The 15,640-nt window shown below is 39.0% G+C and overlaps 1 protein-coding gene across 2 annotated transcripts in view; it reads right to left on the bottom strand.

Moving 5' to 3' along the window:
- The window catches only part of kcnab2a (potassium voltage-gated channel subfamily A regulatory beta subunit 2a), a 103,272-nt gene that overhangs the window by 58,037 nt on the left and 29,595 nt on the right, over positions 1–15,640 (bottom strand). For both annotated transcript variants that reach the window (XM_030728733.1, XM_030728734.1), the window contains exon 2: positions 311–474. In XM_030728733.1, coding sequence (XP_030584593.1) covers positions 311–387 — 77 coding nt within the window. In that variant the 5' untranslated portion in view covers positions 388–474. The remainder of the gene's footprint in view (positions 1–310; positions 475–15,640) is intronic.

Below are 15,640 nucleotides of genomic sequence, written 5' to 3'. Positions count from 1 at the left end.
CATTATATGCTCATTGGCCGACTTGTAATTGACAAGTTGTCATCATATCTATCTGATTTCAAAGCCTCAAAATCCCAAAAGTGAAAACACTCATCTCAAGGCTTCAAAACAGGACTTCACAAACCAATGGGTGATGTCACAATATCTACCTTTTATACTGTCTGTGAGAAGCTGATTTAATACCTACACATAATCCATTTATTTAAAATATCCCACTAATTTACTCACTTCTAATATCCTACTAACATACATAAACTTAGATGTAGCAAACTGTGTTTGCATCTGTCTGTGTATACATCCATCAGCTTACCTGTAGATCATGCCCGGTGAGCCAGTCTGTCGGAGGGAGAGGCGAGCGGGGGAGTCTGTGGTAGATTCAGGATACATGGAGGCAGGAGGGAGGGGGGTGTGGCCAGCCTGCCGGGGGTGGAGCTCTTTCACAGGGACCACAGGGTCTATCACTTATCAGTGCCTCTGAAAAAGAGAGCATGTGTATCAGTTAGTTACAGGCTTTTTAACATAAGAATAATTGGAAAAAACAAAAACAGCAAAAAAACCAAACAAATTCAACCCAACACTGCACTCGGAGAGAGAGGGGCTGTTTAAGAAATGTAAAACCATTACCTGCCATCAAGCCAGGCTGAGATAAGGATTCATGTCAGCACTTGGACTGTTTAGGATATCCATAAAGTGTTTAATTCAATGGAAGCAACTCAAAAACTTCAGGTTTTCTAGCCAGAAAATGAACTACAATACCAAAACACCTTTAGTGATAGTAATACCAGTATCACGTCTTATTCTTAACTGATTCCCTTATAGATTGCTGACCAATTAGCTATGTGAAAAAATGTACGTCTAGACAGTTTCTCAGCATCAATGTGAGTCTTTTATTATCTGTGTCTGAACACAGTGAGGAAACAGAACAGGGGAAAAAAAAAAAAACTTGCATGTGACTCAAATGCACAAAAGTTCCAGATTGATGTTATTGTGTTGCCTGTCACTGTCAGAAAAACATGCCAACATTGATAAAAGAAACTGATGGGCACTATGGCATACAAATCCAACGGACTGTACAGTTTGGTGCTAATTTGGTGGTTCTTGACTACCATGCCTTACTGCAACTCTGCAATTTATTTTTTTCCCTTAGTAATTTATTATATAAATTGTGTTTTCTTCAATCTACACAAGCTAAGCCTACATGTGCCAAAATATGTTTAGCCAGGAGACATGTCATAATCATCCCAGATGTCAGGCGAAAAAAGGTTAATTAATCAAAGATGCACCAAACCCTCCCACAGCAGCAGCAGCACACACAAATAGATAATGACCTTGGAATGATCTAATCAGTACCACTGAAGCTGGTCGGTGTATGGATAGTAAAATATAGTCAAGAGTAAACACCTCGCCAGACAAGAATCGCTTCATCTGTCCTACTTCCAGGATGCCACATCACCAGAACCTCAAATAAATGCCTCTTTTATTTAAAGCAAACTCAGTAAACCTACAATATTATGTGAATTATGACCATAAACAAAAACAGCTGTTGAGCTGGTGTATTCATTTGACATGATCTCCAGTTTTTCATAGAGTTGCTACATAACTACACCACTAGATGGAGCCATGTCCTCATTCTGCAAACATGAGCTGAATGAATTAACCACCAGCCCAATTTAACCTCTTTAGTTCCCACAGCTCAGATACAAATACAAAGTGGACATCTTAACAGAGATTGCTTGGAATATTCAGGAAATGACCAGTTCAGACATAAGGACAATTAAATGCTCCTTGTCCTACTGTAAACCACAGTAGAAACTAAGGCAGAGACAACAAGCTGCACACACTAACCTCACTTATTCTTAGTTCATAAACCATAACTGCAGTGTACTGTACACTTGAGTGTTCTCTACAGCAAACCACAGTTGATTTGCCGCTTAGAGCAACTCGATTCTATGAATAATTCAGATGTCTGCTGAAGAAGCAGGCCAGTGCTGTAAAGAGGTCTATAATAAGCGAGTTGGGGAAAGGCTAGGTGGGTTGTTATATACACACACATACCATTAACAGTCATTAACACAAGTTTGAGGAAAACAAACAAAAAAAAGCCCCATTGTATTTCACGTAGACGTCATAGCCTGTGAAAAAGGGGAGCAGCACTGCTGATGTTTTAACCCAGTTTTCTGTAGGGGATAAAATAAAGTGAAGAAAGGAGCAGAGACTGGCATCTATGTCACCCTGACAGAGCTGTGAGCCAAGAACCTCATGTTACCTTATTTCACCAGTGGCTGCACTCACGTGACTCATGGCTCGTAACAGCCATCGTAATGATAACGTGAAGGTGACTTTCTCCTTCCATCAATTTCCCAGGCAGTGAATACATGTCCCATGTTCACAAGGACGCATTTAATGCTCCCTTCCCACTCATTTCAATCATGCCACGATGGATCATAGGTCATTCCTGCTATCAGATGATGATGATGATGGCATGACCCTGATGGGCAAAACGCATGACAGTAGATTTACAAGGCAGCACAGCAAAGTCCTTGTGGATCATCAGCTTTCACTGATGTGGATCAAAGGACATTGTGGGTTGTATGCAGGGGGAAAAAAAAGTCAATTTGCTTCGAGTAGGATTTTTTTTTTTTTTCTGATTGAGTCAGACTGACAGCTAATAAAAACATGCCGCAAGTCATCAACATTTGTTTTTCCAAGCAAAGATACGGCTAAAGGTAGGTTGCAAAAGGCCACTGAAACAATATCATAGACTTACATTTGGCAATCTTAGGACCAAATCATTAATAAAGTCTTTTTGTTTCATTTATTATATGTTGCACTGTGTAGAGATGAATTTCTTTTTTTTCAGTTTTCCACTCTAACCTTTACATCAAACAGCTTTTCTGATTCTGAGCACTCTTTGAAAGTAGCTTGGATTTTACATTAAATCCAACAATAAATAGGAATTGTATTGTTTTACTGTTTAGGAAGGGAATGAACAATGGCTCTCTAGTTAATCAGTGTGAGCTGGGTTTTCCATGTAGGCACAAGTGCCATCATCAAGCATAATGTAGACAAAGGTCAAGGTTCAGCATGCAATTTAGTTTGAGGGAGTCACAACTGAGTCGTTGTTGTTTGTTGGGGGGGGGGGGGGGGGGGGGGGGGTGTTTGCATCTCACAGTCCATAACTCTTACTATAACAATCAATCCAGTAAAAAACAAACAAAAATTAATGCAAGTAATGCTCCGTTCGAAAAGTCTGACCTGTATACCAGTGCAGGATAATACATGTCCATTAAGAGGAGAACAAAACATTCGTAAGACAATTAACCTTTAAAGCTTTACTTAGGTAAAGCAAAAATAAAGTAATGCCGCATTTTGATCTATGACTGCTACATCTCAACACACAACCAACCAACAAATCATAAAAAGACAGGCAATTACAGAGGTAATCAAATCTTGACCAATGACCAGACACAATTATAATAACAATCATAATAACACATAATAGTACAGAACTCATGCATACCAGCTGTGTAACAGCTGAAGTTGCTATGACAGTTGGTTTTGATGAAATGCCTCGCATCAGGAGGACAACACTGATTGGTTAACCCTCCACATTTTAATGTAAAGCAATTAGAAGCCCCATTCAATCACAAAACCAACATGTATGAAGTGATGCTAAGGAAAGAGTGGAACAGAAATTACAATACTTTGCTTTGTCCAATTACCAAAAGTGTGCACAAATAAGCTACTTTTGCACTGTCTGCAGTTTCATGTAGCGGTTATCATTTATTGAACCTATTTAGAAAATACTTTTACTGTGTGACTGTGACAGATTGTAGAGCAATGCACCAGACTCTCAGAGCTGCCTGTAGAGAGCTGCAGTTGGAGAGGATGCTGCTGCTGACTGCAGCAATGCGGTACACTACAGATTCATCCTGGCTCAAGTTAGAGGGCTCAGATTTACTGCACTAATAGGCCAAGATGCACTTTGCAGATTAAAACTGCAGATGGGGAGAGCACGTTAAAGGAGAGAAAAAGGAGGCGATATTGTAGAAAAACTGTCCCATTTCCTGAATGCATCTTGACTTAAGATGTCAGATTAGAAAATGAAAACAACCGTGGGAAAAAAGTCTGACAGTATTGACTCTCTCCCATATTCAAATTCAAATATGCTCCTAAAAACTTCTCTTTATGCTAAGTATGTTTCAAACAAAAAAACCGAGGTGTATTATGAACAAATAAAATGGACTTCCTAGTTTGTATTTTATCTTTTCACTGGTACCCTGTAGCAAGCAGCAACACACCCACACCAACGCAGCCCATTGCGTTTTGATGCAATGTTTCTGGTGATCTCAACACAGCCTGAAGCATCAATAGTTATGTGTTTTCCAAATTATGTTTACAACAGGGGCAGGACAGACTATCGATACAGCAATAGGTCTTATGGTTTCCTCGTGCAATACTTTTTCAATACACTGACGCCAACCGTGTAGATGCTTCTATTAAAACAAGTAAGCACTCTGGAAATTTCCATGTCACTCTGACAAAAAAAGAAAAAAATTCTCCTGATGGTGATTAAATCAATTTAAGCAACCTGTGGTGAAGAAGAAGCTCACAGAGGCAAATAGCAAACAGTAAGGGAAGGTACTCACAGAAGTAATTAACTAAATTCATACATTATCAGAGTTGAAAGATAATGGTAATGCCCACATTACCTATTGGTATATATTATCACACAATAATTGCATTGTGATTCCATTGCTGTTGCGGGCAAAGTATCATAACAGCACGTTACTGTGAGTTGCTCTGTGAGCCTGACTGATACAGGATTTTTAAGACTGACACCAATATTTGACCAATACCAATATTTAGCTAATATATTTGTTCTTTCAAACACACAAAACATAAACAGATTTCCCTAACATTTGTTATGTGTAATTTATGTATGAGTCTTTACTAAGATATCATGCAAATGAAGTTTAAAAAATAATCTTGTTTTATTGTGATATAGTGTGGATTACTTATTTATGCTCTGACATCTGATAATCTCTTGGCCGTGTCCCTTTAGAGGATACAACCAAGGATACGACTCCTTTAGAGGCTTCCCAGCCACCCCAACTGGGAAGAAAGCCCAGGACAGAACCAACTTGCTGGAGAGATTCTACATCTCAGCTGGCCTGGGGACTGCCCAAGGATCTTCCAGAAAGAACTAGAAAATATTGCTGGGAAGAAGGACATCTGTAATACCCTGCTTAGCCTGCTACCACAACATCCTGACTTTGAATAGCAGTAGAAAATGGATAGATGAATAGATGGATCCATCCATTTATAGATAGTTCTATGTTTCTACAATTATTTCTACAAAGAGTGGTTTGATAATTACTTTCCGTTTGCTTGTTAAAGCACTCAGACTTGATGAAGCTTTCATGTTATGTTCAGCTCATGCATTCTTTTTAAAATTGACTAAACAGTAAGCAACAAAATAAAAGAAACATATTCCATAAATGTATGCAATGCAACATAAGCATCTGATTTCTGATAAATAGCTGCTTTGTTAAATTACTGCAACTTACAGCAGACTATATACAGATACAAAAATATTACCTCATATCAAATGTCCTACCCAACACAGATTACAGAATCAGCATCACAATAACTTAAAGGATCCTTAAAATAAAAATAATAATTTGTTCTTATTATGTAGGCATGCATCTAATGTGCATTTCTGAGTTGATGTTAATATATAAAATAAAAATTTAGCTGACAGTCAAGGCCAATATTTTTAAGTCTTTTTATTTATTTTGAACATTATTTATTACCTCGTTTGTTACAGAGAAACAAAGAAAAGTATAACTTTCTTAAAGCCATTGACATTAGTAAATTCCATCTTATTTGCCAATATTGGTAAATGGGGCCAATATTGACTGTTACTGATATTCGGCCTATATGCACCCCCTAATATTATGTGACAAATCTTTAGGACTTTTTTTTTTTTTTTTAAACTGGCAAAAATTAATATTAGTGGTGGATACAAAAATCTGGTCAGGCTAAAATATGGAGAGAGGTGTGGTTAGAGACTTGCTGAAATGGGAAATGGCGCCTCTTATGACAGATATCTATCTACATATCCTTTCTTAAGCTTGCCTCATACACCAGTCTTTTCCAAACAAAATGCAAAATTGAGTCACAAAAGGCTCCTCTTCATGCTTTCCATCCATAAATCCACCTACATCCAGCCTGAGTGAATTCCCTCTTGAGACGGGGCTTACGTGAGCAAGGCAAGCAGGCAGGCATTGCTGGCCTGGAAAGCACAGTATAGTTCCTGTCTAGTATGTTGACAGCTGTAGAAAACACACACACACACACACACACACACACACACACACACACACACACACACACACACACACACACACACACACACAGAATTGAGCAGATGGCTGCGGAAGAGGGAGACAGGCTAACAGATGAGAACTGCCGGGGATATCCTACATGGGAGATCAGTCAGGCAGAGAAAAAAAAAAAGCTAACCTAACCTTGTTCTCTGCCAGGCTACAAAGAGGATTAAGATGGAATCTCCTCTTCTTCTTCAATGATATTCATCAAAGGATAAAAGTCAAACCCATATTAAAGATGTGGACCCGTGCTAGCGCATCTTCTTTGCTCTCATCATCACAAAGACAGTTTATGATTTTATAAATGTCCTCCTCAGTTAAGCTGTGGAGGGCCCTTGATTACAGAAACAGCGCAGGTCACTGCCTGCCAACTGAGGGGAAAAAAAGCTGAAGCAATTTACATAAATATCCTATTTATACAGCAAACCTCTGATACAAATCCTCCTTCCCCCTAGTTAAAAGTAGTTAAAAGAGCAACTGAGAGCTCTGCTGTCAGGAGTCATTAAATTCTAGGACAGCTGCAGCTGTTGTCCACACAGTCATTTGCCACATATTACGGTTAAATTTTAAGCCATGCCCATCATCAGCTGCTGTGACTGGGCCTAAATACATTAGTGCTCAGAGGCTAATATCTAATGTAGGGCGTTATACAGTCAAGTTATCAAACCTCATTTTTGATACTATATATGGTGTTCAGTTTTTATTTACAGCAAAAGTCAAATACTTAATTTACATTTGGTAACTGCTTCTCTTTTACTGCGGGAGTTTCCTTCTCATTGCAGTCTCACTTGTTACACAGTATATAACTGTGTATAACAATATATGCAGGTACATTATGTCACTGACAAAAGCCAACCCAAACACTTTCCCGAAACTCAGGTAACAAAAAGAAAACAGAGGGAAAATAAGATTGAGCATCATGTTTTCATCACTGCAATTAAACACAAATTAGCTGTGGATTATCACCATGCAATAATTGATGTATATGCCACTACCTGGTATTGTGCAGCATGAGACATATAGTCCCAGGCTGCCTTTATCACTCACAGTATGAAGATGAATCAGCACTTTGTATGTCCCAGCTCAACATTTCCGTTCTTTTGTGCTGACTTGTAGGCTATCCCCAATATGAAAGCATAGTGCTACATAAGCTCCCACAGAGATACTATTCACTACAAACAAGTCAAGTTTACAGACCATCTGTGAGTATGACAAGAATGAGTACAATTCTGCAAGGCTACTTGGCGAAAGGACTGCACAGCTAACTTGGGCCTGTGAACCTGTAATGAAGCATTTGTTAGCACTGCAGGGAGAGAACATGCTGCAGTGAACCAGGAGCAGAGTCAAGAACACTGCAGTAGAAACACAAAACCATATTTCTATTGTTCTCAGTCCATCCCAGCTCTCCCTCTACAAATCAAAGACAAATAAATCAAATCAAATTCAGGCCTGGAGAGCCCAGAGTGATCTAAGGAAATGGCTCTATTTTGTGCCAGCTTAGATTTGATATTTGATGTGCAAGTACCCAAAGAGACTGGAGGTTGGAAAACTGTTATTCTGTGTCAGACCACAACCCACACACACATTAAAATGAACTGTGTCCTTGCTCTTCTGGAAGGTTTGGCTGCCTTTGCTTTGGAAGACAATTGATTTGCACTATGCTTTTACAGTCCTGAGTCCAATATGTTCCTAACATCTATTCACAATGCACAACCTGCCCTGTTTTTTTTTTTGTGTGTGTGTGTGTGTGTGTGTGTGTGTGTGTGTGTGTGTGTGTGTGTGTGTGTGTGTGTGGTGGTGGGGTATCCTTGCTTAACTACTCAGAATCAGTGCTGTCTGCATCGGTGCACATGTATTGACACGGGCATGAGCAGGCTGTACAGAAGAGTTCAATATTTAGTTCTGCATAGGTGAGCAGAAACGTTAAGTGGACACAAAAACATAGCTGTGTAGAGGGACATAGAATGGGAGGTGGTGATCAATACTAAACATGGGCAGTTATTTGGGAAGACCATGAGCAACTTCACAGCATACACCTGCATGTGCAGTCTACTACAATATTTTGTGCACACACTCATTGGCACACCTAATGGCCTTGCTTTTTGCTGATGCTGCCAAAGAAAGCCACCATACTTTTCTATTAAATACTGCATCAGCTTCATCCAAGCAAAGAGCAGGTCTTAGTGTGTATGGATAAATGATAGATAGAGCTGCGGATTCTGGCTCTGTCTTAGCTGAAAACTGGAAAAAGACATCCACTGCCTAGAACAGCCTTCCCTCAAACATAAAAGCAGAGAGGACTAATCTGAAATGTTCAGCTCTAAGGTTACAACTAACAACATCTATAACAACTATACTAAATACAACAGTGGTTGTATTTAAATTGTCTACTGGACTCCTTGAAGCATATTAAGATAGAGTAGCTGATAAAAGCTGGTTAGCATTCAGTTCCCCCTTATTAAATTTTCTATTTATATAATAATGATGGTAATTGAAATCAATTTAAATAATTCAGACATTTATGCATTTTCTTAATGTCTTCCCTAGTGTCCAACCAATACTCTGCTAGAATAGAATAGAATAGAATTCCTTTATTGTCATTATACAGAATGTAGAATGAGATTGGAAATTGGACTAACTACAGCGAGAAAAAAAAAAGAAGCAGTTTTCATAATGGACAACATCTACACAAATATGGCATACAGGTTCACCTCTAGTCATCACATATAAATGCCCTTGATACCTCTAGTTTTGTATTTTCTAGCCACAGAGGAATAAATTGTCTCCCTCTGGGAGCTACCACACCACTCTGACGGATGCTTTTTCTAACTGACAGGGAAAACAAAGCGAGTATGGTCCAGAGTTCCAAATGAAATCTGGCGCAAATGCAGCAAGTGGCTGCCTGCTCTATGAACAGACACTGAGTGGCCCCAGGAGGAGCAGGCTTGCAGTGATTAGAAAGCAACACACACACACACAAACACAAACACCTTCTGGGGAATAGGAGAGAATAGGAAAAACCCTGCCTGACAATAAGGAATTGGAAAAGAGGAGGAGAAATGAGAACAGAAGAGAAAACTGCAGTTGAGTAGAGATTGTGGGGAAAGCTGAGGAGACACTAGAGAAAAGCCTGGTCCAAGGAGACCCTTTGCTATAAAACAGCAGTGTTATGGATCACTCTTCCCACTCCTTATGTGTTCTGTGGTAATGATTTACACAAATTTGACTACTGTCAAGCACACACTACCAGAATACCCAAGTCTTTGATCACATGGTTAAAAACAAAAACAAAACAAAAAAAACCCCAACAAAACAAAAACTACTATTTACTATTATTAGTCTAGATGTTTTAGGTTTGTAGCACAGAGCTCCACGGCTCACATGCTGCTCACATGACTGAAATAGTTTAATTGAATATAGTAAAAATGGAACAGCTGCTTTGAAATACATTATGTGTTCAATCCAACTAGGGATGCACTGATCCCATGTTCTCCAGTTCTGATCCGACATCTGCTAATGCCAAGTACCAATCCGAGACCAGTGTTAAATTAATAAACTGTATTCCTCACTGAGGAAGTGACTGAGATTCACTCCTTTATGGTTAAGGCAACATCAAGCTAAAATAAATAAATATTATTTATCTAATTTATTTGCACTAGTCAGCTCAGCAATACGCTCCAACATGCTGCTGTTATTTACAGTCAGGTTAGTTTCTCCTTTCCTCCTCTCTTCTATCTTTCCTGATTGAAACTCATTTTACTTCTTGTCACACACAAACATACAGGCACATACGTCACACGTGGAGTGGAGCTGACAGCTTAGGTGAAATAATATTAAAAGACATGAAGACAACAATTTATGTTACTATAAGTGCAGTAAATCCAAATCTTAAAATGAAACCGTAGCATACGACTGACTGGCCCAATCAAAAAGGGAGAATTTTCTTTGTTAGAAGCATAGACTGTATGTAAAAGATATATGCAGCCACCCTGACTTTATACACCAATTTGTGAAGTCCCATTATGAAGCCTCAACTTAACTACAAAATGAACAGTGTTATAGTTCATGTCTTAAATAAGATTGGAAACTAGCAATTGAGATCATAAACTCATTAGGAAAGTGTTACATGGAGGTTATGGACCAAGTGAGAAGTAGGGTCATTTTCTCATACACTTTTTTTTTTTTTTTAAGCGACCAGAAGCATCATTAAAATAACTTTAAATTAGTTATACCTTTCTTATCTGGATGCTTCATTCCAATTTTATACAGAGTCTATGGTTGGGAGCCATACTAGAGATTTAATTCAGTGCTCTCCCAATATCTTATTAGTTTTAACTGGCAGCACACCATCCTGTCATGGCCCTATAAGTTGCCTTATTAAACTTGGGAATTTTTTTTTCTTTCATGCACATACAACCATGCACATTCAAAATTTATTTTCTATCAAATTGTGGAAAATATCAAAATATTAGCTGATTCACTACATAAAATTATAATATGCATTCTGCACCATTTTCAACGGTTCTATGACTTTAATTTGACACTCTTACCTGAAGTAACTACCACTGAGTCCTGCTGTAATGTTCAAGTAATCAGGTGCATTCAGTGCAGCATCTTGGTGCCACTTTAATGCACCTTGCACTTTAGTGGACCTTGCACTCTAACCAGTGCAAGGTCACAGAAAAAGTACAAAAGCATAAGAGGAAGGTGACGATTCTGTGATCTTGCATTAACATTTCAAATGACTCTAAATGTGTTTTTTCACACATTTCATGTCAAGTCTTGCTATGGTGTTAGTTTGCTTTGGTTATAGTTGAGCATTGCACAGGAAGCAGAGCCTCCACACGCCTACCCCTTAACTGTGATGCAGCCTAGCTTCTGTTCGCTATTGTCAAGTACAGAGCTTTGACAGCATGCATGTGTTAAGTTTGAAACAAAATAAGCTGATAATACAGTTGAAGACATTAAAAATGTAACTGCAATAACTATGTTTCAAGTTTGGCTGGGAACCTTTCAAGAATCAGCAAAAATAAACACACATTTGAAAAATACAGAGTATATTAAAATATTTTATGTGTTCAATAAAGGTGTATTAGTCTTGAGTGCGTAAAAAGAAGTTAACTGGACTCCTTTAGGTTTGTGAAGATGTTTCGCGTCAGCCAAGGCGTGAAAAAAGGCGTGGGCTGTTACCATCACCAGTGCCAAAGTGTGAAACCTTTGTAAGACACTGCTCCACTCCACCATCAGGAGGTGAGCTATTAAGATCAACTGAGGTAAGGCGTGAGTGGGGGTTCACCACACTAGCGGTTAAATAGCTGGGACATTCCACCAGTTGTTGAACTAAAGAAGCCACCTGGATGAGAGATGAAAAATCTTCACGAACCTAAAGAAGTCCATTTGCCTTCTTTTTGAGCCCCTAAGGCTACCATCACTTGGTTGACTGAGAATCTACACAGATACACTGATGGACAAACACTGTATTCGAGAAAGAAAAGTACAGAAAGTACTATTTCATTTACGGCTTTAAACTACAGATTCCTTTTCTTGGTAGCAGCATTGTCAATTTATTCCACGACACAGGAAACCCTGTGTGGCCCACAGCACAAGGAAAAGAGGAAAATATCAGGCAGTTGTCCTTTTGCTACCAAGATCATAACATGTGTGTCACAAAAAGCCACTAAATCTAGCAACACGGTGAGAGAGAGAGGCGGGGCAGTGTGAAATTGTACAAAGACAATATTCGAGAAGAAAAAGGTGAACTGGTGGATCTACAAGTATGACTGTAACGTGACAGACTATATCAATATAAACAATATTGTCTCATCTTATATCTCATATGATAATATATCAATATTTCTTAAAAACTTGATATATCACCCAGCCCTACTATCTGGTGTCTGCTGGGTGTCACCTCTTATAAGAATTGCTGCTCTGCTGTGTTTGTGCCTTTTGGATAATTTTTAATGGAATTATCTGACAAGTATAATGACTTTCTATATGCTACAGTTCATCCAAGAAGTTTCCTGCTTCAGTTTAGATGAGTAACTTTCAGTATTTTATAAACCTGTTGCTGAACACTAATTAGCAGATATGTGTGTTGCACCCATATGGTTTAACGATGCAGCTTGTCCACCCTCTTGTCCAAATATGGTACTCTGTAGAGATTAAACCCAGATTAATCCCAATCTTTATTAATTTCAGGTGGGAAATTGCATTTATTAGAGTCTCTCATGAATTTGAAATATACGAACATATAAAAGGGTGCCAGTCAGAAAAAATTTCAGCCCGGCACATGCGTGTGTTGGAGGGTGGTTGCTAATGGATTAGCCCCCACAATTTAGCTTGCTAAATCAGTGACGGTGAACAGTTGAATAATATTATGTATGTAATATTCTCTGATAATGGACTGTCCTATGGGTCATTGAAGAAACCCAAATCTGATTGGACTATGTGACTTGATGAGGATAGGGAGTGTGGATCCCTATAGTCTGTGTTACAATTCTCTGAAAATAAGATGCGCATTTACCTGCAGCTATTGTTAATAAACATTCCTTAAGCAACACCTAAGTGTGTTATCCTTGTGAGTCTATGAAAACAAGAAACAAGACAAGCTCCTGGGATTTTATGCTTAATTTGAAGCCCTCCTTTGAGCCCTCTTTCTTCTTCTACTTCCCCCTTGGTTTCACGCTGGTTGCGTGCCCCGATATTGCCCTGCAAAATCAAGGGTGAACAGGACCGGGGGGGAAAGGGTTTTGTTAATTGCAGTGATAGAACTGTTCCATATAGATAACGTACTGGTGAAATTCTCAGCCCGGCGCAAGGCGACTTCAGCATGGTGCACGATCAACCGCTGGCTAGAACCCGGTATAAATTACAGTGTGTTAAAATAACATTAAACAATATTATGTACAATACATACAAGATAATGAAAGTGAAAATGATCCTGAAGTCAAAGAGGAATTGTAAATGTTGGTGGCGACAGGGAGAAATGATTTCCTGTGATGTTTTGTGGTGCACTGTGGAAGAATGAGAATTTTACTTTAAGTGCTCAAGCAACCAGCATGCTGTTGAGTCCGTTGGTGAACGTTACCCAGCGGACTGAGGGTAGAGGATGGCACAGGCCACCACAGACTCATACTCAACGTTGTCTGGCATATTTTCAAGGGCCTCAGCAGATTCAGAAAATAGAAAAGGCTGTAGTCCTACTTGCTGAGGGCTTCTGTGTTTTAGTGAAGTCTGGCTTATTGTCAAGTATTAAACTAGGCAATGTGAACACCAAGGTACATATAAATCATTCACTGTCTCCACAGACCCCATAGATGGAAACAGGGTTCACTGATGTTCTCGTCCTCCTCATGTCCACAGACACTTTGTCTCAGAGATGAGGTGGAGGCAGAAAGACACCATCATAGCACTGAATGATATTAGCCTTTATTTATTTCCTGTTCTGGTGCAGGACACACAACATTTGGATAACTGTTATTCTGAAAACTGCATCAATCTAGAGAGTTTATTTTAGAACTCAATCACCCCTTTTGATATGCACTTGACAGTGGCTGCAGCTATGAGCTATTAACATTACTTCTCACATACTCACAAAAAAGCTCACTTCCCACAACAAAGGTCCAACATAACACACAAGTTTGAATGCTGAGTTGGTAGCACTGCATCGTTTGTCACCATACCTGCAAAGGTGATAGTGGTCAAATCTTTTCCTGTATTTCACACTTGAGTACATATTTTTATAAGTATAGAACTATTGTTTTGTTTTAAAATTTAGAAATAAATACAGATTTATAATTTAAGGCTTTCATTTTGTTGTATCATATATTGATATTTCTCTTACTCAAACTGAGATAATTACTTTTTTTAGCCACTCAGCCCTAATCACACTCTTGTTACAGCAACTTAATACATAGGTATTAAGATGTTGGTTTATCACAGTATTGTCCTGAGGCACTGAGACAAACTTGCAAATTACACATACAGTATAACCGCCCACTCACCAACACTTCTCATTCACACAGACCATGCTACTTTGCCCACTCAGTGTGGTAAAACTGACAAGGATAACCAATACACTCAGACACACACAGATCCTACTGTACATGTATATACACAGCAGCAACAAATATGGTTTCCTGTCTGTGGATCACACTGATGAGGTTCAAGAAAATTAACAACATATAAACTTAAAAGTTAACCAATTTTATGATCATAGCGAAAGCACTTATGTTCAGCGTGAGCTCCCCAGAGTTGTCAGTCAACTGCCCGGTACAGTTAAAGCAGAGCAAATGGGTAGTGTGATAAAAAAATAATCACATCTGCTTGCTTTAAAGCCAAACTAAACAATGCCATTGCTAGAACCTAATGGGTAGAACTCGCACTCCTGAATTTGCAATCCATGTATGTAGACATAAATAGATTATTCAGACAGCAACTGTCGGCAGGGTCACCACCCGTCGGGTAAAATACGGAATCGTCCTTCATTTGGCAATTAAATGTTGCGTCCCGTATTGAACTGATGTCACTCACACACACACACATCAACACTAAATGTAATAATTAAGCACAGAATAAAAAACAGGAAATACTAAGGCCAGCAAAATTGTTGTGAATGGTGCTGCTGTACCGTTTCCTAGCGACAGACCCGCACCTTTAAAAATGTCCGTTACTACACCCGACACTCCAGCACGTCCCCAGAAACGAAAACATATGCAAAGATACAGATGTGAGTGCGAAGACGCACATCCGTGGATGAACAGCGTCAGTGGGGATGAGTTTAAGGCAAACTAACATTTGTTGGCGAGTATGTTCAGTGCGCACGGCAGGCTGTCTGATATAAGGCAGTATGGATCAGGAGAGCAACACTGCAGAAACATAAGAGGTCAGAAAAGCCAGGCATCAGTGTCGCAGTGCTTCATACCACAGTCATCTCCGGACACTGATATGGTACAGAACATTATGTTATTATTGATTCAGTTTCCTACTGTGCTTTAGTAGACTATTGTGGTTTGATTGATCGTTTAGGATGTTGAGTCTGAATGATCATTAATTGAAAACACAGTAGTATTAGTATACACATATATGGCCATTGAAAGAACAAATCATGCCAATAGATTAACAGTAAACCTCTGAGACTTTGGCAAAATCATGTCCCACCAAAATGTCACCAGTCCCTTATTTTCATCTGTGAAAGGTGGCAACCCTAACTGTCGGGGTCAGAACCAAGAAGATCTCATACTGCA

This window comes from Archocentrus centrarchus, chromosome 5, assembly GCF_007364275.1.
Source record: "Archocentrus centrarchus isolate MPI-CPG fArcCen1 chromosome 5, fArcCen1, whole genome shotgun sequence".
In the NCBI taxonomy this organism is placed as follows: domain Eukaryota; kingdom Metazoa; phylum Chordata; class Actinopteri; order Cichliformes; family Cichlidae; genus Archocentrus; species Archocentrus centrarchus.
The sequence above is the reverse complement of the archived record's forward strand: the minus strand, read 5'-3'. Positions and strand labels throughout refer to the sequence as shown.